Consider the following 23,897-nt stretch of genomic DNA (forward strand, 5'->3'; position numbering starts at 1 on the left):
AATTGTAAATGTTTTCAGGCACACAAATGCTTAAGAGTCAAAATTACGGATGCGGTTTCATCTTCTTGCTTGACTGTGTTCTTGTTGAGATGTAACTTAATGTTTGATGTTATGAAGTCGAAACACCCATTTATATAGCTACTCGCAATCCTACATTCTCATTGCACCAACATGCTATCGTATTTTGGAATTCCATTGGGTACTGGTGGAATGCCATCGAAAGAGCTGCGATTCTATTAGTACTCAAGAATTGCGTAATGCCAAAAACGTCAAAAAACACAAAGAGTTTGTAGTGGACTGTTCATATCATGAATGACCTACCGGTATGAACGATAAGAAAATATTTCGATAATATGTGTAAGTGCATTTTCTGGTTCACAGATCAAGTCAATGACGACCAAAAAAGCCGATGTGACCATACATAATCAAGAATTTCGACTGATGAGAGTTTTCAATGAAAGTCGTTTCGTTAATTTTCCAAAACAAATTTTTATCAGGACGAAAGAATGACCAGACATACCTACACTTTGTATGCTGTTTATTATGTATTTTTAGTTGTAGACTTGTAGTCCTCATATAAACATTATGTTTGCTGTGCTATTGATTTTAAAAGATGCAATCATGTGTAGGGAAAAATAAGTGTAATATTCCTTGGTTGATATAATGATTTAGGTTACCGTAAACTAACTGGGAGAAATGTTTGAAAATAACGTGTTCTTCATATTACGTTTATTGCACACACTGTTTGGTCTTTAATTGGTTCCGCAAATCGGACATCCTTAATCATTTGCGTTGGCCAGTACAGGAAAATTATTTCAAGGAATTATTGAAAACGAATTGGTAAGAAAAATAAATTAAAAATTGTCTAATCTTAATTATGTACCGTAATTTGTTTAATTTTTTTAGAAAATTAGGGGGACTAAGGAAGTTTAACGGAGCACCTTATTAGGTTGCTTTTCTTGAAGAACATTCTAAAGTGCTACTGATGAGCGAACTTCTTAGTAATATGCGCATACGTATGAACCTGCATTCAAGTTATTCGCGCTATTAGTTTTCACAGGAGTTTGCAAGAATAGACAGAGGCTTGGTGGATTGAAAACTTGGTAATCCCTAATCAAATTTAAATTTTCGCTTTTGATAGCATTATAATTAATTTGAAATTTTATTCCACGGTTCTTATCTCAACACAAGTAAAATTTCATCAAGGTATTTGCGTTTTGAAAAGCCTAGCGACTAAACGAGAATCAGCGTATGCAATAGAGTAAATGTTAAATTCGTTTATTTAACCACCAGTTTACATTATGATAAGTTAATAATTTATTTTGATCAATAGCCTGAAGAGACTCTGATCGGGTATGGACGAGAAGGATTCGTAGAAGGTGATGGTGCGGCGTAACTGATCGGTGTGGGAGGGCGCATTGTAGTGACTGGATAAGGTGCCATTGTCACAGGCTGTGGTGCACCATAAGTTTGCATCAGAGGACGCACCGTAGTTGTCATCGGAGCTGTTGCGGCGTAATTTGGAGGTGTTACGGTGGCAGATGGAGCAGGAACGTAGTAATTACCTAGCACTACGGGACGGATTGTTGTAGCTGAATAAGACATTTGCGCAGGGACATTGTAGCTCGTTTGGGCGGAAGCTGAGTTTCCCACTGTTGTTGGAACGGAATAAACCATAGGAGTTGCAGAGCCCATGGCTGGCATCGATGCTGGAGGGGAAGAAAGAGCAGGAGCTGCAGCATAGCCCATGGCAGGCATCGGTGCAGGAGGGGTAGGAAGTGCAGCAGGTGGAGCATAGCCCATGGATGGCACCGGTGTAGTAGGTACAGCATAGCCCATGGTTGGCATCGGTGTAGTGGGTGTAGCATAGCCCATGGCTGACATTGGTGCAGGAGGGGTAGGAAGTGCAGCAGGTGGAGCATAGCCCATGGATGGCACCGGTGTAGTAGGGGCAGCATAGCCAATGGTTGGCATCGGTGTCGTGGGTGTAGCATAGCTCATGGGTGGCCTCGGTGTAGTGGGTGTAGCATAGCCCATGAGTGACATTGGTGCAGGAGGGGTAGGAAGTGCAGCAGGTGGAGCATAGCCCATGGGAGGTACCGGTGTAGTTGGGGTAGCATAGCTCATGGCTGGCATTGGTGCAAGAGGGGTAGGAAGTCCAGCAGGAAGTGCAGCATAGCCCATGGGTGGCATCAGTGTAGTGGGTGTAGCATAGCCCATGGGTGACATCGGTGCAAGGAGTGCAGCTGGAGCAGGAAGTGCAGAAGGTGCAGCGTAGCCCATGGTTGGCACCGGTGTAGTAGGGGCAGCATAGCCCATGGTTGGCATCGGTGTAGTGGGTGTAGCATAGCTCATGGCTGGCATCGGTGTAGTAGGGGCAGCATAGCCCATGGCTGACATTGATGCAGGAAGTGCAGGAGTTGCAGCATAGCCCATGAGTGACATCGGTGCAGGAGGGGTAGGAAGTGCAGGGGGTGCAGCATAGCTCATGGCTAGCATCGGTGTAGTAGGGGCAGCATAGCCCATGACTGGCATTGGTGCAGGAGGTGCAGGATAATTATTAGTTGTCGGAACTGAGTAGTAGTTCGATGGCGCACTTCCGTACTGAACTGTGGAACACAAAATAAAGTATAAGTTATTTATAGATTGACCAGACATAGTAAATTAACCCAATTTCGGTCTTTTTAAAAAGAAAAGTGAAAATGCTAACCTGGATTGCAGTCCCTCAACAATGCACACAACCGGTTGATTTGCGCAAACGTATATTTGTGCCTTTCAAATTCGCGGTTATTTGAGTCGGAGACTGCAGGCTCTACGCCGAATTCTTTTGCAAGCGGCGGCAAGGCTGCCGAGAGATCTGAAACCGCTGGTAAAAGAGCTGCTGTGTCAGCTGGTAAAAGAGCTGCTGTGTCCGCTGGTAAAAGAGCAGCTGCATCCGCTGGTGAAGCCGGCGGTACAAATCCTTCATCTCCAGGTAAGTGGAAATCAGCAGCAACAGAGTAAATCACTGCAAGCAAAATAGTAAAACTACAACAGGAAAGAAATAATAGGAAAATTAGTATAATTTGAAACTTAATAAAAAAACTGTTCACTATTAAATTACGTGTATGATTTCATCTTGGAGAAAGGCTTATTCAGAAGAAATGTAATGTTCTTGCTGAGACAAACTCGGAGAATGAACTCATGAAACTGAAATGTTCTGATGACTTTATATACCTGTTGAGTGCAAAATTGTAGAACAGGACGAAAGGTAATGAGCTAATGGCGAATTTCAAGAATTAATTTGAGTATCGGATTAAGTATGCGATTGTTAATACAATGGCATGAATAATCCAGTTTCTATCGCTAATAATGAGTTTCCGGAATCCATATTCCACTTATTGTAAGCTTATAACTGTCCTAACGAGATCCATTGAATGACATGTCATTAGTGTGGAGTGTATAACACTTTAAGTAGTGTAATCCGTTTCTCAAGTGTAAAGTATCAACTGTCTCGTCTTCAACGGAATGTAATGGGGAAGCGAAAGAAATTCTCTGGTGTTCTTGCACCTCTTTGCTTTTATAAATATCTTCCTGGGGGAAAACATAAGTAGCCTATTTTACTTTTGGCGTTCAATCTGATCTGATTTTGTTTAAATTGTCTGTATGGTCTGTTTTCCAGAAATACCCGACGGTCACCTTCACGGATCTCGTTTAAAATCGATTTTTCCGAAACATATCGATAGCAAATATTTCAATCCGTTTCGCTCTTGGATCTTGGCTGTTGATAAATAAATCCAAAAATAGGTTGTCGTATCTATTTAAAAATCAACGTTTCAGATGTTTGCGCTTTTGCTTTTTGCAAAAGTTTTGCTGTTGAGCACGAGTTCAATTCACGCTCATTGCATCATCATCCTGCCGGTGGTACCGCCCATAATGCTCTATTTACCCGCGGCCCAGATGAAATGTCGTTATCCTAATCATTTCAAAAACTATCACTAGGTGGCAGAGATTTGAACATCACTAGACAACATTTTTGGTGCAAAAAATTTTTTCCCGTTCCAAGTTTCTGGATTGCAATCTTCTACTTTGTCTAATAATAACGCATCAGTTGAATTTTTAATATTAGCGATCCCAGAACGACCTGGTTTAAGATATATTTAGTCGCAATCATTAAAGTTGTCATGGAAAATGCCTCTGGGACGTTAAGAAAAGGTCTGTGTTACTGTTACCATAATTGATGAAAAGGCAAAATACCAAGAAACACATAGGAAAAGTTAAAAAAAATATCATTTTTTTTTTTTGTGTATTACATATAAGAAGAAAAGAATGGAACCCAGAAGAAAAAACTAAACTTGTTCAGCACATCCCCGCGGGTCCAAGGTGAAAACGGACAATCTAAATTTAAATGAACCAAAATGTGCCCGCGCTATGCGCGTGTTCGGGACTGTAATCGCAATGTCCCTGTTCTACCCTTTAAGGAGGAGCTTGTGACGTCACGATGTAAGGTGAGCCTGTCTTTATCACGTTTAGAATTTATATGGGGCGACATTGCTATAAGATAAATAAAAATTTTGACATTTACGTAACTGACCAAATTCCTCCACTTGTAATTTCTGAAACTATTGCAATGATACAATTTATTTCCCAATATCGGTAAATGATGTTGCATCATGACAATGCAAAAATTCCCATGCATGAATCAGATTTATGTGAAGACGCAATCAAAGTTATCACCATAAAAATCGGTATCAACATATTATCGTGGATTAGTTTCCGTATTACGAAGGACACAACCTACACTGCTCGCAAGGTTTTCATTCCAGTTGACTACACGCAGCGTACAACACTAGTCGTTTTGTGCTTCCGTCATTTGATCGGTCTGTTTCCAAGTTATTCCCATTTGCATATTATTTAGATGTTGGTTGGGATGTCTGCCAATAGCTGACCTTATTTGTCGGGGTTTAGATGGCGCCTCTAGTCTCGCTTTGAGGTAGCCGTCTGCTAGCAGCTACAGTTTGTGTTTTTTAGCTTGTATGCTTTTACAGTGGCTGCATACGTCGAACCGGTTCTCTTCGCAGTCACTCTCTCTCTCTCCGGCTTGCCGCTACGAGTGGGCTCTGATTGCGTGTTAGTTAGTCTCGTGTATCTTCTCCGAGACGAGCCAGGGGCCTTGAAACTCTCTCTCGTTGCCTCTCGGAATCAGTGGGGATTTGGAACAAATCGTTTACGAAAAGAAAACGCCAATCAGCCCTGATTTTGTTGACAGTTGAGCGAGAGAGAGAGAGGAGAAATTTGAACTATAATTGTTTTTAACAAAACCCATTTCATCGCAACACAATTTCAACGTCGGTCGTCACCTCAAAGCAGCAACACAACATTACTTCCATGGATATCTTCGATCTACCTCACTCCCCAGCCGTAAGTCGACTTTCAATTCATTTGGCTTATTAGTTAACTACGTTCTTAATTCAATATTGAAGTTGCCCATTGGATATTAACGGCATTTGCGTCATCTCAGTGTTTGTTTTTTCGCTTGCCATTCTAAACACACATCGCCTGGCCCGGCAGGTGCTTTTTTCTTGCCAGAGAAAAAAAGTGTAGGTTTACAAGTTTGTTTTATTAATTAATACGAATTAATAAGCGCGTCACGAGTATGAATGTCAAGAATATGGACAATCTTTTTCTTTTCATCCGTGTGTGGCTAGTTCTTAAGAATCCTATAATGTGACCCTGCCTGAGGTGAATTAATTGTGGGATGATTCCGTGAAAAAAAAACGAAACAAGAATGTGTCTGTGTGGACTGAATCAAAAAGGGGAGTGAAGAAAATTAAGGTCAGTTTAGTTGGCTGTCTGGACGTAAGATGGCGTCAAAACGCTTTATTTACATCCCCTATTTCACCCTCGAGTTACCTTTAAATTATGGGGCGATGATTACTAGATAATTATATACGACGACGATGTACCATCATCGTGGCGAACGTGGCAAGAAAAGATAATGAGGCTCTCATTCAAACAACCGTCGTCAGTCGAGTTCCATTTTAAGCAATGCCCTTTTTGGCCCACCCCCTCCCAGTAAAAGCGGACTGGTTTTTCGATGGATGCGCGCGCACTGGCCGATAGCATCTGGGCCATCAATTCACTGTTTCTATAGCAAATGAATTGTTATTTTTCCCTTCAAAAGCGGCTTCGATGACCCCCCCAATATTGGGAGCATTTGTTTTCGTTCATTTTGCCTCTCTTGTGCGTCTATTTTGATCCTTACCGAACCCAAAAGACGCGAGTGCCGGTCGAAGATAGCAAAGGCGGAGCTCATCCAGATTCTTGACGCCAAGAGCTGCGTCGACGACGTCGGCGCAAGGCAGGTTCATGGCCTGAACAACGACATCGAATGTCCTTTATATAGTCAGTTGTCAATGTGACGTTAGCCGATTCCCAGTTACGCCGAAAAAGTTCCCGTGAAATCCATTCAATCCCCCCAGTACACCTCTTCCAACCGTCCGGAAATTCGAGCCGACCCCATGTCCGTCTCATTCTACCTTCCCGAATTGGAATTAGAGAACCCCAGATCAAACAGAAGCGAGGTATAATTCTAGTTAAATGTCATCGTAGTGTCTGTGTCAATCAGGAGTTACCTAGAAAATAGCCAGGCTGCCAAGTTGTGGGAAAACCTTGGAGATCATCAGTATTCTAGGACGATATGGATTAGAGCGCCCTCAATATTTTTTTGACACACACTCCGTGTTTGTGTATTGGTGTGTGTGAGTGTGACTTGAGTGTGTGTGTGTGTGTCTGTGACGTAGAAATAAAGAGAAAGAGAACGTCAATACTCGTCAGGGACGCTGGCGAAGAAATGGATGATGCAATTTTGACCAAAACTCCGCCCAGTATGTCAGACGAGCCTCCCGTTCGGCAACCAACCGCAATGGGGTGTTCCCAATTTTGTCAGAAAAGTTGTACAATTTTGTGGTTTTCCATTGCAAGTGAAAATGGGAAAACAATTTTCCGTGTCTGAATCATTAATCAAATACTTCATATCGTCACTCGGCGTCGTATTGACGCCATGACGGCACTAGTACCGCTCTTATCGATCTATTTCACAATCCGTCAACTCGATTTCATGTAACGGGCGCACTGAAACCTAGCCAGGCTGACGGCCGGCAGCCGCCAAACACACCTTAATTCACTATGGCAATCGTGAAAAGAGCTTTCATTCGATTAACGAATATTACGCCACGGAAAAAATGGGTAATCATAAATTCCCCCTCGTATCTCGGTTGCCAAATTGAAACCTATCCAGGAGCCACCATATAATACTCTAAACATGGTTAGATTGCATTTGGCGGTAAGTAGGATTTTTTGTTTTCGAAGGCTGGCGCTGACGCAAGGTTATCATCACACAAGTATAGATGAAGTTGACGTGAAAACCGTTGGGATTTTTGGTTTGCTTTTATTCGCGAAGGTCTACGTGAAAAAGAACATGACGCCCTTTTGCGCGCGCGGCGTCCGCCAATGACCTTTACTGGATTATTGATTTTCCGTTTCCCAGCCGGCGCAACGCTTTGCCCTTCGCCTGTTCTTTAGCCATCGATCCAGCCATCTATAACGGGTATTTTTCTTTTTTTTTTTTGCGCTACCTACTGCATTTCCCTGGCCACTGCAACCTTGGCTGTTACAAGATCGATCCCTATTTGTGGGCCTTTTTTTGTCCTTATTTACGGATGCTACTTTTTTTTCCACTAGTGCGGAACTTGTCAGTGTGTAGAAGGGCCTGGAACAAGAAAAAACAAAAGTCGATTCGTCAGTGTGGCGCAGTACTGGCTCCTCCTGGGGCTGTAATATCCGGGATAAGGATCATTATTACACTTTTCGCGAAATGTTTCCTGGAAACTTTTTAATTGAAAAAATGTCTTTGCAATCACCTTAGGATGATGGATGTGTGTGTGTGAAATGGCAATGCCCAGTGCAGGGGAAGGGAAAAAAAGATGCAGGACAAGGTTGTCGTTTCTGCGGAACGTCCAGCCCAGTGGTTCCAGTCGGCAGCACATTTTCATTTGCACACGTGTCGGGATATATAAACGAGAGCGTCCAACATCCTGGCCAGACCTGCCACCATCTCGATCGAAATACGACAGGCATTCGTCCATCCCCCCGTGAAATAAAGTATCTAGTCGGAAAAATTTTTTTCCAGTGAGTAGCGCAGAATCAGATTTCGTACGACTCGGCCGAGTTTCACTGGAGATATTGCCCGGTCAGCAGGAAACCGCGCCCCGCCACTTTGATTCGCCCCTTCTTATTTTTGCTTCACGTCACGTCAGCCCACCAACTTCCCCAAACCACCATATCTCGAAAGAAAAATACAGTTTAATTTGTCTATTGTTTCACCAGAAAAACAATTAGAATTAGCCTACATCCAGTGGGATCGAGTTGTTGGAAGGTGTCGGTTTTGGATACGGCCGGACTGCGCACTCCTGTAAGGGAGAACTTCACTTTGCCACCGCTTCAGCAATAAAATAAAATAAAAAAGTGGGAAATTCAATCCGCCCGATTCACGGTGGTTGGCCAATCATCGGACAACTGTCAACTGATCCTACGTGCTGGTTGTAAAAAGGGGATTGAAAGAAAGAAGAGCATATAGTATATGCGTCTCAACGAAACCGTGTCATTTCACGTTTTAAAAACTCGTCGATCTCAACTGCCAACTTACCAGTCATCGTCAGGCCGTCTGTCGTGCTCCAGGTCTCCTTTGAAATCAACCGAACATCATCCCAAATCGCTTCCACTTTGGTGTGGAAGTTTGCGAACTTGATCCCACGTGATTTTTTGTTTGATTGACGGACGAAATGACGGGCAAGTGCAGGATCTGGCGTTCCATGTTGATGCGCTGGCTGGCCCGCATTAGCCGGGCCAAACAGCGACTCGTTCCCCGACGCGTAAGTGTTCGCACCTAATAACCCTTTTTTTTAAATTGTTTAAAAAATCCCAAAAAGTTCAAATCGATTCCTAATGGCAAAATGGCGTAACGGAGATCGGGCGGATATGGTGGTCATCGATACGAAAGCTTATGGCTGTGTGCAGCACGAACATATGGAAATCAAAGTCGAGACTTCCCGCTAGTGATGAAAAGAGAGAACCCACCAATCTGACAGTTTATGACTTGTTTTACATCTTGGCGTCCATCGTCGAAAATTCAAAGGTCTCTCATGTTCGTAAGCTGATCCTACACGTGGATCGATTTATTCCCTAGCGAAAGAATTATCTCTTTGATTAGATTGCGTCATATCGTATCTTCCAGTCCAAAGAGCAAACCAGTCGTCGAGTACTCCACTAAATAGCCGAGTTGCTAAGCTAAAATGAAACGTTTCTTTTTTAATTTTTCATTCTTCTCTTTTTTTTTATTATTGAACAGATCGAAGAGCGATGCGCGGAACTTATCTTGTCGGACGAACAACTACGCGACGTGTGTCAACGATTGCTGGTCGAGATCAACCGAGGACTCAATAAGGACACCAATAAAGAGGCAACCGTCAAATGTTTTCCCACCTACGTCAGGGAACTGCCCAACGGCGAAGGTAATTCAAATGAAATATTAATCGTCTAGGATTTTGTTCGGTTGGTATTCGCTAAGCGTTGCGCAATATCAGACAAAAGATAAAATAAAAAAGGTAGTTGGCGTCTCTCCAACTTGCCATTATAATAAATCTCTACATGTATGCATAGCGTCAATGTCTGCAACATTTTTTAGGAGATGGCTTTGTTCCATTTCGGCATGAGGCTGAAACGTGTTCACCGTCTACTAGTTTATGACCTTGCCAAATTGCGTAGCAACATTTTCCGAGACCCCTTAAATTTTCGTGAAAATAGGAAATCAATTCGAAAATTCATTCAAAGTCAAGGCTAAAATAATCACACCGTACATGGCTTGTAGTTTGTAATGTCTTGGGCAGCAGCAGCATGCAGCCACTGACCCGTTAACCTTGAGTAGTGCCGCTACAAACCAAGTCAGTGTCCGTGCGTGATACTGACTCCAATGCGTTGCGTAATTGATTCAACTTTGAATTTAATACCGTTTCAATCCGGTAGAATGTGGAAAATTTCTGGCGCTGGATTTAGGCGGAACCAACTTTCGTGTTCTGCTCATCGATTTGGGTCCTCACATCTTTCACATGGTTCGTTCACATTCCGTCAATAATTTCGATTGATTACGTCACGTTAAATGGTTTCTTTTATGTCAATGCAGGAGTCGAAAATCTTTGCCGTTCCCCAGAGTGTCATGCTTGGTCCTGGAACCGGGGTACATCAAATCAAAGTTCAAATTCCTTAAATAATTGACGATGTTGATTTCTTTTCATCTGTGCAGTTATTCGACCACATCGCTGAATGTTTAGCCACTTTTATGCACGAGCATATGGTGGACGTGTCGCCATTGCCCCTGGGTTTCACTTTCAGTTTCCCTTGCAGCCAGGAAGGTTTAACCAAGGCCCGATTGGCCACCTGGACTAAAGGATTCAAGTGTTCAGGCGTCGAAGGCGAAGATGTTGTCAGACTTCTCCAGGTTCGTTTGATTGAAGAAAGAAAAAATCAATTGACTTGTATCCAATGAATGAGCTAATGAAATACGTAATCTGGTAGGAGGCAATCGCTCGTCGGGGTGATATCAAGATCGACGTGATGGCCGTCCTGAATGACACGACCGGGACTTTGATGGCTTGCGCCTGGAAGAACCAGGCATGCCGGATCGGTCTCATTCTCGGAACTGGAATCAATGCGTGCTACGTGGAGCGATTAGAGAACGTACAACTGTGGGACGGCGATTACGAAGAACCTAACCAGGTCGTCATCAACACGGAGCTGGGCGCATTCGGCGACAACGGAACGCTCGAATTCATCCGGACCGAATACGATCGGACCATTGACCAGCATTCACTCAACCCTGGACGGCAATTGTACGCTACTCACGCTCACATTCAATTCGTCCGTCGCCCCTGATACTTGACCAAGTTCTCTCTCGTCTTTCTATTTTTCTGTTCCAGATTTGAGAAAATGATCTCGGGAATGTACATGGGTGAAGTGACTCGTCTCGTTTTAGCCCAGTTGACACGAGAAGGACTTCTCTTTGATGGCATGGGCCCAGAAGTGTTATTCGAACCGGGCCAGTTCTTTACGAAATACGTCTCTGAAATCGAGAGGTGCGTTGGTTTGGACACTTTGATTTATTGTTATGACTTACAAATTAATTTGTTTTGTTTTTTACTTCAGTGACAAGAAGGGTGAATACACGTGCTGTCGTCAGGTGCTGGAAGAGTTGGGCTACGAAGATGCCTCGGACGAAGATTGCGCCAACGTGCGCTACATTTGCGAGGCCGTTTCTCGACGGGCGGCCCACATCGCCGCTGCAGCCGTGGCTTGTCTTCTCAACAAGATGGGTCAAAAGCACGTGACGGTGGCCGTTGATGGCTCCCTTTATCGCTTCCACCCTCACTTCCATGATCTGATGGTTGAAAAGATCCGACAGCTCATCAATCCCGGACTAACGGTGAGTCAGTCTCTCCTCCGCAGGCTCACAATAACAAAGTCACTATCAATTTTTCCCCATCATCAACTTGGAAATGAAGAGAAAAAACAATCTTCCGAGTTGATGAACTCTTCGATAAAACAAGAGACGAAAACAAGGAAAAACCTGTCAATTTTTTGTTTTTTAAAAACAAAACAAATCATTTTCTTTCCTTGTCAGTGACGCTCTCTAGCGATAGACAGCAGAGACTTGTTGTTTTTCATTTTTCATTTTATTTTTAAAAACAACATAATTCCTGTTTTAATAATTGTTTCTTTATTTTTGAATAATTGCAGTTCGATTTGATGTTGTCGGAGGATGGAAGTGGTCGAGGTGCTGCGTTGGTGGCCGCGGTGGCCGTCCGAATAGGTAGTCTGGCGGCTAGGTGAATTCTTGCCAATATCGTTTAGTTTTTCCCCCTTCTGAACCCAACACCCTCCCTCTACTACCCCCCTTCACCTGTAACGGCCATTGGAAAAAGAAAAAATACCCCGTGACGGCAATTTTACAAGAAAAATATTTTCAAAACCAACACAAACGAAAATGGGAATGCGGCGTCGTCTGCGCGAAGGAATCGATTATTCTTGACTAATAACAAGAGAATGTTTCTCAATCAAACTCACACATCTAGCGCCACCCCCCCCCCCCCTCCTTTCGCGCAATCAGTACATATAAACAGCATCTTATGAATATAGATATGTAATTTTTAACACACCTTTTTCCCTCCCTTTTATCCCCTCCCCTTATATCCATTCGTATTTCCCCTTATCAGTAGATTTGTTTTAAATAGGGACGGGGAATTTATTATCAACGTAGGCAATATTTGCGACAATACAACTCTGCGTTTCTTTTAACCACATCTGCTGCAATTTCCCCTCATCGAATTTTGATTGGCAAAATCCTCCGCCTGTTTTTTATCTCGCTGCATAGTTTACTTTTTAGTTTCTAATCTCTTCATCTTGAATTTTTTTAAGGGGAGGGAGAGGTGGGGGGTTCCCTTCTTTTATCTTACATTACCTATTTTTCCTTAAATTTTATTTGTCTTGTGTTGCGCTGTCCATTCTTTTATTTTGTCTCCCTCTCTTTTGTACACATTCTTTATAAAACGGGGAGGATTTTTTTCAATTTCTTGGAATTTTGTTGGTGGGTGTGAATGGTCGTCTAGGTGACACGATGATGCGGCTCGAAATCATTTGTTCGATTTAGGTAAAAATCACGGGAGGGACTTGAAAAGCACAATAGTTTGTTTTGTCAGATTGGAAACAGTACTTAAAGTAGTAGTGTATAGTAGAGATCACGAAGCCGGAAGACTATTGAAATGATACACACCAGCAATTTTATTAAACAACCCAAAAAAGAAGAAAAAGTTTTCGATTATTTTATTATTATTTTGGATCGGGAAGAAATCGATATATAGCAAAAGAGAGAACTTCTGTTTGTCCCTCTAATATTTGAAGAAAAGAAAAAAAAGATTACCATGTAATTGACACCCCCTCCAAAATCCGCTCTTGGCCGTCTTACCGAGAGATTCCCATACGGTTGTTGGCCAGTGTATAATCTGATGAGAATTATGGCTATATGCTGTACACACAAGACAAATGATGATGGAACGTAGGTCTTATTGACGCTCGAGCCTTATGGGAAAAGCAACGATCGATGTCGATCGAGATGTGTAAAAACCAAAACAAAACAAAAAAAGGAATTAACATATGCTGTCAAGGGAAATGTAGTATTTCCACCACTAACTAACTCTCTTTTCTCTATCCTTCTCTCTTGTATTCTCTTTATTCTATTATTCTTTCATACCCGCATGTAGAAAACATTAATAAGATTAATTCAATACCTAGCCGCATATCTACAGAATTCCACCAGCTCCCTTCCGCACCTTTTGGCGTCGCAGTTGGATCAAGATGCATCTTCCCCGTTCCCTCCCGCTGTTTATTGTTATAAAACAACAACAAAATTTTTTTTTATCATTACTCGTTCTCTCCATTTTGAAAAATTGTTGGTAGTGATCGCCCACGCGCGCCGATGTATAGCTCTCGTTGATGATGCAAAGAAAGAAAATATGAAAAACAAATATAGAGAATGAGACTTGATAGTTTCTCATTGGCCAATGGTACAATCTTGGCACACTCCACACGAAAATATTATTATTTTGTTTTTTCATTATCATCATTTTTATTTGTTGGTGAATTTTTGGGGGATGTGTTGTGTCACGCTGTTTTCGATTGCGGTCGCTTCCATTTCCGCCCGGTCGCTATGGGAATCTCCAATATAACCCGATCTTCCGTTACCATTTCGAAATATATACGAGATGCGCGCGCACAGCAGCAGCAGTATTACGTGTGAGAGATTTGAGGTTCAACCAGGAAAACTGTAACGGAATGTACTCGCCTTTTTTGACACTCTACCGTTTCTTCTAGCTATTTTATCGCCCCATCAATTTCGACTTGAATCGACTGGAAATTTGTCATGGCCTCGATACGGCAGAAAATCAAAAAATTGGTGATTGTTCACAGATGGCGCTGAGAGCGTAACATTTTCGAAGGCCAAAAAAGAGAAAATAGAAAAAACTCTGCAGACTTTTTTTTAAAGAAAAATCTTCAGTGAGACAGAGGAGGGGTGTTTGACACACTCTGGTCCGTCTGACTCCCCTCTCTTTCCTTTTAGTTCCTTTTCAAATAACTGCAGTTAAGACTCGACCCTCCCGCGACGTTATTTAGTTCCCCCCTTTTCTTCCATCCTCCTCGGTTGGTTTCCTCTTTTATTTTTCTTTTATCAGTGACAAACAAGAAGATACAAAACACAGTCCAGTCCTACTAAGACTAGTGAACGTGCGGGGGTGGTGGTGAAACGGTCGCAAACACAAGAGAGTCTGAGCTCGCTCTTTCATTATCGTTTCTTTTTCTGTATTTGTGTTGCGTCTAAATTGCCCAACGACTGAGCTGTGACGAGGATGGAACCGTATTTCAACAGCAACTGAATAGAAGGTAAGAACTTATTTTAAGCAACTAGACAACTATCCATCTGTCAATGCTCCACCTCGCCCCCCCTTCCACGAAAAAGAAAAAACACACCGACATTCCCCAAAATGTTGGAGCAGACGACACAGTTTCTCTGTGTGTTTATGATTGTTTTGGATATCGAGAGTTGTGTTTGACGTTTCGTCATGTAAAAGAGCGGCGTGTGTGTGTGTGGTTGTTGCCACATTCCAAGTGTTGGGAATATTATCGTCATTGTAAGAGCTCAACTCGTCCGTCAGCAACTCGTCTTGATTGTAATATCCGGTTTTGTGGACGAGTTCATTGTCCTTGGGTATAGACTCACTCGATTTCGAAGCTGCTGTCATCTTCGTCTTGTGTGGTTTTGGTTCGTATAGATATGATGGTGAGGCGGGGGGGGATATACACACTCCAATTGATTTTCCGTCAAAGTCCCTCAGACTCAACTTGTTTTTCCTTATAGCGAAACGTGAGAGATGTGGAGAAACACCAATCCGGTGGCTTTGGGGTTTGAGCACACGACCGTGAAGAACCACCACCAAGTCTTGTAGTCTAGTACACATATTATTTTTCTCAGAGCATTCGAAATGGTTTTGCTGCTTACTCGGCTTTGAAATGAGAAAAAGAGAGCGGGATTTTTTCTCTCTTATATACACGCACGCCAGCAGTCGTTAAAATAACCAGTAGCCTGTGCTGCTGCCCGCATCCAGACATAACTCTTGTTTAAATCGTTAAAAAATATCAATTGAAAAGGCGACCGATCGTCAGATGGCGATGCTTCAGACTCTGGACGTTCTCTCGACCCCATTATTATAAACAAATATAGCCTCCCCGAATGAAGAACATCAGTGAGCCTCCATCATCTTTTATCGAGACGATCGGTAGCTCAGCTCAGCAGCACAGCCCCTCGTCGTCTATTCTCTGTTAATGTCGTTGTAGTGGAAACAAGCCAGCCAGAAATATATGTGTGTGTCGTTTCCTTATTTGTCTCGACGCCAGCCGATCCCCCTTAATGATTGGTTGATCAAGTTACACAATCGACGAGTGTCAAACTTCGTCCAAAAGTTATACCAACAGGACAAAAGAAAATAAATTAATTTAGTGAACCGTGAGATTGGAAAAACAAGGTTGCCAGCTCATCTCTCCATCGCTTCTCCAATACAGTTTTCTGAGTTGGGTGCATATTTTGATAGTGAAATAATAGTTATTCACACTGACAGATTGGTTCGTGTTTGGATTGTCGAAACACGACGCATGCACACGCACATATACCCGTGAAAATATATCCGATCGACTCACGAACGACTGCGTATACACACACTAGAGCAGACACCCACTCCCACACACACACACACACACACCACTGGTGTGTGTGTGCTGGGTACACAACAGAAGTAGCTCGGCCCAGAGTTGTGTTCTGCCACCGTTCGGTCTGGCAGCATGTGAAATTTCTGTGTTCGGTTTCTCTCCCTTTCTAATAAAGTGTGCGGTCAATTTTCGTCGAGTGATTGTAACAACAACATTTTTTATCCGTCAAGTTTCTGTCGTCGTCGTCGTGAATAGCAACCGACAAGGTGACACATGGCTTCACGGTTCCTATTTCTATACGTGTTTACTTGTATATTTAATTGTTTCTTTTGGTTGTTGGTTAAGTTGTCGATTCGTTGCGCCTCGTCGACTATAGTGAAATCGCCAATAAATAATTTGTCAGTGACCGAGTGTGTGTGTTCGAGAGATAACCGAATGATCAGATAAGTTGTGGAATCGGTTGAACGTTGCGCACACACACACACACACATAATCGGACGTTACAAAGTTTCACTCGGCAGGAAAAGGGGTTCGTGTTGCGCCGACAACCCGTTTATTGGAATAATACGAAATGGGAACCGCAAAAGGGAGGGTCCAATGTTATCCACATGCAGTCACACAGGGGAAATCATTATCGGGATTTTTTTATTTTTTCTCTTTTTTCTGTTTTGTTTGGTTGGTGAGCCGTGTACCGGAAACGTCCCTATAAGGCTATTTCCTTTTCAATCGTGATGGCGGCGTTGTGCAATCAAAAAATTAACTTTAATGATTATGATTATTCCGGTGGGGGTATAATAATAGCAACTACCGTTTCCAAAGTACGTCTTATTATATTCTCAAATTTTTATGTTCTCTTTTTGTTTATTCTTTTCGATTGGCCGTCACTTTCGATACCGGCCCGCCAGCCTTATTAAACAAAAGAAAAAGGAGTGCGTCTACAATCGACGACGAGAAATCGGGAATCATGTCAGCCGAAGGCGGAAGGAGCAACACTCGCTTTGCAGTCCACGAATTGACGAGGCAATTTGGCAGGCCAGAAACAACGAATTCTCCCGTTAGCGGCCCTGTTCCAGCTCATCAAAAATCGCTGCCCAAAATCCTATCTCACATTGCCAAGACGCCGCCAGCAGCAGCAGCAGCGCCGGAAAACACGGACAACATCAACCATTCCTTCGGTTCAGTTACAGGCAGCAACGGCCTGGTGAAACCACATCCGGCAGATCATGCGGATGACAACAAGAAAGTGACGAAAGAAGAAATTATCGACGAGAAATCTTCGTCGTCCGAATCGGAATCGGATGAATCTCCCGCAGCACCGAATCCAGTCACCAGCATTGCTCAGATTCGGCCGACACTCCGCCAGCCGCCGGCAGCAGTGCAGCCGTCCAAAATACAATCGTCAGATTACGTCATAGGTCTAGATCAACTCCAAGAACAAGTCAGAAGACTAGCCCTCCGTAGAGGATTCACGCTCAACATTATGGTTGTGGGTAAGTCACGAAGCACCATCCATCTCCTTTCTCTTCTAAAGGCTACGTCTAAATTCTGACCTCCTTTTATATGAAATTCTCCTTTTGAATCAAAGGCCGCAGTGGGCTAGGCAAGTCGACTCTCATCAACACTTTATTCCGTTCTTCCGTACTTCCTCGTACGTGCAGTGTCTCGGGATCAGAACCTGCCAAAACGGCTGAAATACGTACGACTCAAACAGGTTTGAGCATTCACATTCCTTTTTCCTCTTCATTTTGATGCATTGTACGTAATCCACCTCTTGTTGTCTCATTTTGCAGCCATCCACGAGAACGGAATTCGGCTGGATTTGACCGTGACCGACACACCCGGCTACGGCGATCGCATCGACAACACGAATTGGTACAGCGAAAAATTCCCTTTTTTCTTTTTAAGAATGATAAAAAGAATAAGATGAACATTCCTATAGCATTGGTTGAATATTTTATTCAGTTGGGAGCCGGCTTTGGAATACATCAACGAACAGTACGAAAAGTACTTGATCGAGGAGCAAGGTGCCGAGAGAACACGCTGGATTCACGACACCAGAGTGCATTGCTGTCTATACTTCATACCACCTACCGGGCACGGGTATATTATAACGGTTTTAAGCTTGCGCGTATACGTCAGTTGATGGATTGTATGTATATGCAATGCGCCTCTTTTTTCTTTTTCCTCTTTAAATAAACATGCAGATTACGCCCGTTGGACTTAGAAGTGCTTCAGAGGCTACACAATGTGGTCAACATAATTCCAGTCATTGCCAAAGCGGATACCCTAACTCTGGACGTAATATTATTCATTAAGTGGTCTGTCGGTACCGTTTTATTTACGATTGACGTCTTGTTTTTCTAACCCGCATCAAACAGGAGAGGCAAGAGTTTAAAAAGAACATTCAACAAGATTTGGCTCGTCATAGGATCGGCGTTTATCCTTTGGCCAAATACGACCATCCAGATGATTACGGAGTCAATGAGTCGTACAGAGTAGGTTAATCAACCGCATTTCTTTTCTTGACTTTGTAATTTTTTCCTCATTGGATCATTTCAGAAAATGGTTCCGTTCGCCGTTGTTGGTAGTGAACAAATTCATAATGTCAGTGGTCGAATGGTACTAGGACGCCAAAATGGCTGGGGTCTTGTTCAGGTGGAAGACCCGAGTCATTGTGAATTTCACCATTTGCGAAATCTTCTCATCAGGTAGAAATAATCTCCTTGTAACAATAGAAGAAAAGAAAAATGTTTGGAAATTCCCCAATTTCACGTATCGTTTCTTTATTTGACAGGAATCGCATGCAAGATTTGATTGAATTAACATCCGCCATCCATTACGAGGCCTTCCGTCGGCGCCGTCTCATGGAGACAAACGGCATGATTGATATGTGTTCCCTCAACGAGAGTCACATTTGATGCACCCAATTTAACAAACAAAATAATTTCTATTTCTTTTTTATCTCCCCATAGTGTGTTTGTTGGCTGTGACTCCTTTTTTTGACCAGTATAAAAATACGACGCTTTGAATGAATTATTATTTTTTTAGAGTTATTCAAACACGAAACCTGTCGTGAATCGAGTCGGGGAAAATACTTTCTTCTTCTATTAGATGACGCAAGGACGGACGGGTCGTCGGGCGCCGTTTCCGGTCGAATGGCCGACCGCCGGACTGAGAGTTTTAGCGTGTTTCGTGCCTCAGCAAACAAAACGTTTGGTATCAGGCCATCCGCCCCTTCCAAACGTCTTTTCATAATAGAAAGTGAAGCTAATCTTCTTCAACTCTTTATTCCACAGTGGAAAACATCCGCCCAGCTGCCGAAGCACGAATCCGACGTATCCGAGTCCGTGGGAATTGAGAGGACAAATCACATGCAACTTCTCAATGTCCTCTCCTGATTTGAATGTGTACTTGCGTTTGACCGTTTCCGTGGAATGCAGCAAGAAATCATCGAAATTGCCCAAAATTTCTTTATTTTTATATCCCGGACGTTGGGTTTTCCACCTCATTTCCTCTTACTGTCACCACCACCCTATAGACTTACACTTTCGTTTCGAGTCAACAGAGCAGGTCCATCAACAGGAGAAAGAATTTTCGGTTGTGTACCATAGAGAAAGTACAAAGATACGGGGAGCTTTCAGTCATCCACCACCATATAGTATAAAAGCGCAAGCACGTCTATTGTAAACTCACAGTCCTCCAGGTATTTTCGATGTCAGCGAACATGTTTCAGTAAGTCCCCTTGACATTTATTTTCTCTTCTTAATATCATTATTAATGGTAATACATTCTTTTTGCAGCTACAGTTTATTTGTCCTTGCGTTGGTTGCACTGACGTGTCAGGCCGACCAGCAAATAAAACCGAATAGTGCCACAGTCGCTAGAAGAGCCTCAGCTCCCACCATCAGACCGTCAATCAAAGTGGATAAAATCAGAGATGTGGAAGCCGTTGATCCTGGTCTCCTTTCACCGCCAAGCGCAGCCAAAAACTCGACTGGCACACGATCAGTGACCGACACTTTGGGCAAACAGTCCAACACCGGGAGCAGTCAGGGCACCCTGTTGGGTCAAGAAACGATTTTTGGAAATCCTATTTTCAAAAACGCATTTGGAGGTGGCAACAATTTCAATCAGCAAGACAATGGATTTCAACAATTTTCACCTGGACAGCCAGTTGGAGGGTTCGGCCAACAAGGGCAAGTTGGTGGATTTGGGCAGACGCCTGGAACTTTTAATCAACCAGGAATTGGAGGATTCCCTAACAACAACGGCGGTGTTTTCCCCGGCGGAGGTGTTTTACCTGGCGGATCTCAACTTCCTCCAGGGTCAGTAGCTGCTGACTCTGTCGCTTTCAGTGCTGCTCGAGCTTCAGATTTTACGCGAGTCGGAGTTACGCAAGTTCGATTCGACTACACCTTGACAGATATTGGCTACGGTTGGTACCCAGATCGTAGCGAATTTGTTTGTTACTACCCCGGGCTTTATTACTTTACGTATCATGGCCTATCAACGCAAACCAGACAATTCAAGTAAGTTTTTGTCAACCATTTAAATCTCAATTTTGAATGAACAATAACGAGAATTAATTTTGTCAGGCTGTCTTTGGTAAAAAATAATCTAGAGGTCGTGTCGGCTTGGGGCGATACTAATGGATATCAAAGCGGATCCAACACTGCTATTTTGGCACTCAATCAAGGCGACAGAGTCTACCTCGTCTTGCAAGAAGGTAAGCGTATACTTCATATGCGCAATCCACTAAAGATTTGTTGGTAAAAGATTATTTTCTAAAGTTACCCGATCTGTTGTTTTCTTTAGGGAATTTACACGAAACGAACAATGGTGGACGCGGGTACACAACATTTTCTGGATTCAGAATTCGTTAGCCACACCATTAACGCTAAAACGTACAAGTGTCATAAAACTATTCAAATTTTATCTTTGATGTTCGGTCAATACAAGACAACGTTACAAAAACGAAAAAGTTAATACACAAAAGACCTCAAAATGAAACTATAGACTATTGCAGTTCAATAAAAAATACAATGAATAGTTTCGTTGATTAAATAGAAAAGTTGACTAATTCACGGTTTGTAATCGGTAGAAAATAATTCGGCTATTAAGACCAAGTTCCGGGATGTTCTTGAGTTGCGATTTTCTACTTTTTAAGCACGAAATCCGGAACAATAAAATTTTATCGTTCACTCACAACCTCCCAAGCCAAGATTTAAAAAAAATTGTATCGTATAGGATTGAGTTATCTTCAGAAGTCCACGTAATTGAATTAAATCTGTCTTGAAAATCAGAATTTTAATGTAAAAAACGCAGGGCAGAAAACAACTTTGAAGTAAAATTTTGAGGTCTATTTTAAGCAATTTAATAGATGGCCGCGTCCTCGCGTAGTAGGCAACGGCAGCTGTGATTACCTGTGATACATGATTAATTGATTACTTGCTTGAGTTTCTGTTGGGAAGTTCCAATAAAACATAACCTCATTGTATAGGCTATGCAATAAAAAGACTAGCGATAGCGAACTTACCCCAATCGAACAAAATGAAAATGAATTTATGTCTTTTTCCTACCGCTAGATGGACAGAGACACAGAGTCCGTAAGGGGGCGCTAAATGCACTTCACCTTTAATCTTCATTTGTTAAACAAACGCTGATAAGTAAGGTGTCTGATTGTTACAGGCATCTGAGCACGTTAAATTCACACTGTCATTTACGTAAAGCAAAGTGAAACTAGTCTTTTTTCACGCCGTGACTTTTATCCCACCAAGCAGAATCGACTTGAACTAAAAGCTATGTGCAAGTAAGTGAATCGTGAAGAGTTTAGACTTTTAAGAAAGTAAAATTTACTACTTCATTTTTCTGATAGCATGGCGAAGGTCTTGCCTTTCTCCACGAGTTGATCGGTGCCGTGTCACGAAGATGCCTCTTGCCGAAATGTTGTCTATTGTTACCTGTAACCGTCTTATCCCATGACCACAGACAATTCAAGTAAATTTGTAAATCAATTTCTATACAATAATGCAATATATTTTATACATTTATGTTCAGTAGGTAGCAGATCTCTGCTTATTGGTTAGAGAATTTGAGAACACAGCTAATAAGTCTTCATTGCCGTCATGCAAATGGTTTTGTTGCAGCCAGCTGGTGAAAGGGGTGATCAAGCTAAGTTAAGCTGTTGCTGCATGCAGTCTATCGACCATAGACTATGGTGCTGGTGTTATTCTGAAGTGTGGAAGTGTTACCTTTGAAGTGTAACAACAGCAAGAACACTTTTTGCAAAGGTGATTTGATTGAGATAATTTTTTGTAACTTGGGAAGTCTCGTGTTTATTTTAAAATTTTGTATTCAAATCATAAGTTGATCTCTGATAGGATGTGAAAAATTAGTGACATAGTGATGATTCTTGCTTCAGAGTTTTTGTGATAAGATAGTCACCTGTTTGATCAGCGTGCTCTGAATCATAATTTTTCTTTTGATTAATGTAGCACACAAATTCTTGCTTATTTTGTGCTTCCAAATAAGATAGCTTTTGTGGAAATTTTTTGTAAAGAGTTGTATATTTTTTTTATCTAACAAATCAGAAATTCCCTAATTTCTTAAAAACTTTTGGGTGTTTGGTCATCTTCTTGATTTCTTTTTCTCTAGTTTTGTGTACATTTGAAGTAAATCACTGCCTTAACTACTAAGTGTTTGATCCATTTATTTTACAGTTGTAAGCCAAAGTTAAAATCACTTGCATTTTGTTGTTTTGCTTTGTAAATTTTATTATTGGTATCTTTTTTCACATTTCAAAATGTTATTGGTTCATTAATGTTCTATTGCTTTGTAGGAGTTCATCGTCAGTTTGATGTTTGAGCTGTTTATGGCGTTACTGTTTGGTGTACAGTGGTTTTGCTGTCCCTTTCTAGTTGAGAGATGCTCTGAAATGGAGTTTGTGCAGACTTGCAGTTCAACATCACACTTAAATGTGTCATTTGTATATGTTTGTGTCTGTGCAGTAAATGCCGTGTTGAAGAGTCGGGTTATTTAAATAGTCAATGTTGCCTGTTGGCTGTCGGTCTTGTTTTATCGGCTGCATTATGTCGATATGTCGTCTCTTGTTACCTGTACAGGCGTTGAGGTAATGCTTGATTTTTCGTTCAGTTATTGACTTTTAATTAAAATCTCTATTCTTTTTTCAGTTTAATCACTTGCTGCCGTTGCCTTGAAACACCGGTGAAACTGAGGAGAGGTTACTGAAATTCAAGACTCGTCAATAAATTATGTAGATGTAGAAAAATTACAAGTGCATATCTGGGCTCCCTTCTTCAGTGGCCCCGTTTCCCTAAATAACCACTAACCAACGCCCGCCGGTGGTCACTCACTCGCTGCGACAACCAGGAGGAAGGGAGATGTTTGGTCGAACGGGGACTTGCAAGGCGCATGATTCGATGAAATCTGTTGGAGGGTCATGAGTCTAAGCCGGAAGCCTACTATGATGCATTGCTCTCTTAAAAACTGTTCCTCGGCCCTCTTCGCTCTTTTTCCGGTTTCTCTTAACCATGGGCGGGCAATCTCCCTGGTCGAGTCAGTCGGGCAGTGTCTCCCCCTGCTTGACTGGCAGCAGTTTGAACCGGACGGTCTGTTAAAATAAGAATTTAAATCTAGAACAACGCCTCCTTTGAGCGGCCCGGACAATCCTGAAACCTTTAGGGTTGCCATTCAATCGAGGCTTAAACGAGAGTACGTAATTACACGTTAGTCAAATTGCTAAAGCTACTAATTCAATTGTTTGTATTACCCAGATGACGCGGAGGTGTTGTCCATTGAAGGGTTTTGGTGACAAGGAGTCAATGAACGAAACGCTAAACCAAATGAAAAAAAGAAAATATTAAAAAAGGTAATGCTATATACGACATGAAGCTTTTGCTTTCGCAGAAAATAATGTGAATTTTTCAGCAGCCAACGATCCTTTACATATCCGAGCCGAATCCTTTCCGTCTACATTCCGTGTGAAGAGCAAAACCCAAATTTCATCACATTTTACTGCTTAGCAACGAAAA

At 42.3% G+C, this 23,897-nt stretch overlaps 4 protein-coding genes and 1 long non-coding RNA gene across 9 annotated transcripts; 4 read left to right on the forward strand and 1 right to left on the reverse strand.

Annotated features, from left to right (window-relative positions):
• Positions 1 to 1,262: 1,262 nt before the first annotated feature.
• LOC124210554 (sialidase-like) lies at positions 1,263 to 3,768 on the reverse strand. Its single transcript, XM_046608693.1, has 3 exons — positions 3,104 to 3,768; positions 2,711 to 3,027; positions 1,263 to 2,609 (listed from the first exon to the last, which is right to left on the reverse strand). Exons 1-3 carry the CDS (start codon positions 3,115 to 3,117, stop codon positions 1,327 to 1,329), a joined length of 1,614 nt encoding a protein of 537 aa, XP_046464649.1. The 5' UTR covers positions 3,118 to 3,768; the 3' UTR covers positions 1,263 to 1,326.
• Positions 3,769 to 4,772: 1,004 nt separating this feature from the next.
• LOC124210555 (hexokinase type 2-like) lies at positions 4,773 to 13,673 on the forward strand. Of its 3 annotated transcripts, none has more exons than XM_046608696.1 (9): positions 4,773 to 5,400; positions 9,389 to 9,551; positions 10,063 to 10,148; positions 10,220 to 10,273; positions 10,340 to 10,534; positions 10,612 to 10,925; positions 11,013 to 11,168; positions 11,239 to 11,515; positions 11,830 to 13,673. In XM_046608696.1, exons 1-9 carry the CDS (start codon positions 5,368 to 5,370, stop codon positions 11,920 to 11,922), a joined length of 1,371 nt encoding a protein of 456 aa, XP_046464652.1. In that variant the 5' UTR covers positions 4,773 to 5,367; the 3' UTR covers positions 11,923 to 13,673. The 3 variants fall into 3 exon arrangements, with proteins under 3 accessions (XP_046464652.1, XP_046464651.1, XP_046464650.1); XM_046608695.1 differs by lacking the exon at positions 4,773 to 5,400 and adding an exon at positions 6,320 to 6,563; XM_046608694.1 differs by lacking the exon at positions 4,773 to 5,400 and adding an exon at positions 7,836 to 8,912.
• A 244-nt stretch (positions 13,674 to 13,917) lies between these two features.
• On the forward strand, positions 13,918 to 18,879 carry LOC124210556 (septin homolog spn2-like). 2 transcript variants are annotated; one of them, XM_046608697.1, is made up of 9 exons: positions 13,918 to 14,526; positions 16,752 to 17,336; positions 17,432 to 17,557; positions 17,637 to 17,718; positions 17,809 to 17,946; positions 18,051 to 18,144; positions 18,225 to 18,341; positions 18,406 to 18,554; positions 18,641 to 18,879. In XM_046608697.1, the coding sequence occupies exons 2-9, from the start codon at positions 16,811 to 16,813 to the stop codon at positions 18,762 to 18,764; spliced, it is 1,356 nt and encodes a 451-aa protein (XP_046464653.1). In that variant the 5' UTR covers positions 13,918 to 14,526; positions 16,752 to 16,810; the 3' UTR covers positions 18,765 to 18,879. The 2 variants fall into 2 exon arrangements, with proteins under 2 accessions (XP_046464653.1, XP_046464655.1); XM_046608699.1 differs by lacking the exon at positions 13,918 to 14,526 and adding an exon at positions 14,661 to 16,112.
• Positions 18,880 to 18,922: 43 nt separating this feature from the next.
• On the forward strand, positions 18,923 to 20,856 carry LOC124210558 (complement C1q-like protein 3). 2 transcript variants are annotated; one of them, XM_046608702.1, is made up of 5 exons: positions 18,923 to 19,062; positions 19,143 to 19,578; positions 19,647 to 20,375; positions 20,442 to 20,572; positions 20,662 to 20,856. In XM_046608702.1, the coding sequence occupies exons 2-5, from the start codon at positions 19,559 to 19,561 to the stop codon at positions 20,727 to 20,729; spliced, it is 948 nt and encodes a 315-aa protein (XP_046464658.1). In that variant the 5' UTR covers positions 18,923 to 19,062; positions 19,143 to 19,558; the 3' UTR covers positions 20,730 to 20,856. The 2 variants fall into 2 exon arrangements, with proteins under 2 accessions (XP_046464658.1, XP_046464657.1); XM_046608701.1 differs by having other exon boundaries at positions 19,008 to 19,578.
• Positions 20,857 to 21,505: 649 nt separating this feature from the next.
• Positions 21,506 to 23,213, forward strand: LOC124210562. Its single transcript, XR_006881259.1, has 5 exons — positions 21,506 to 21,655; positions 21,722 to 21,843; positions 21,904 to 22,136; positions 22,685 to 22,975; positions 23,037 to 23,213. It is a non-coding gene; the product is annotated as an uncharacterized LOC124210562 (long non-coding RNA).
• The last annotated feature ends 684 nt before the right edge of the window (positions 23,214 to 23,897 follow it).

This window comes from Daphnia pulex, chromosome 2, assembly GCF_021134715.1.
Source record: "Daphnia pulex isolate KAP4 chromosome 2, ASM2113471v1".
Taxonomy (NCBI): domain Eukaryota; kingdom Metazoa; phylum Arthropoda; class Branchiopoda; order Diplostraca; family Daphniidae; genus Daphnia; species Daphnia pulex.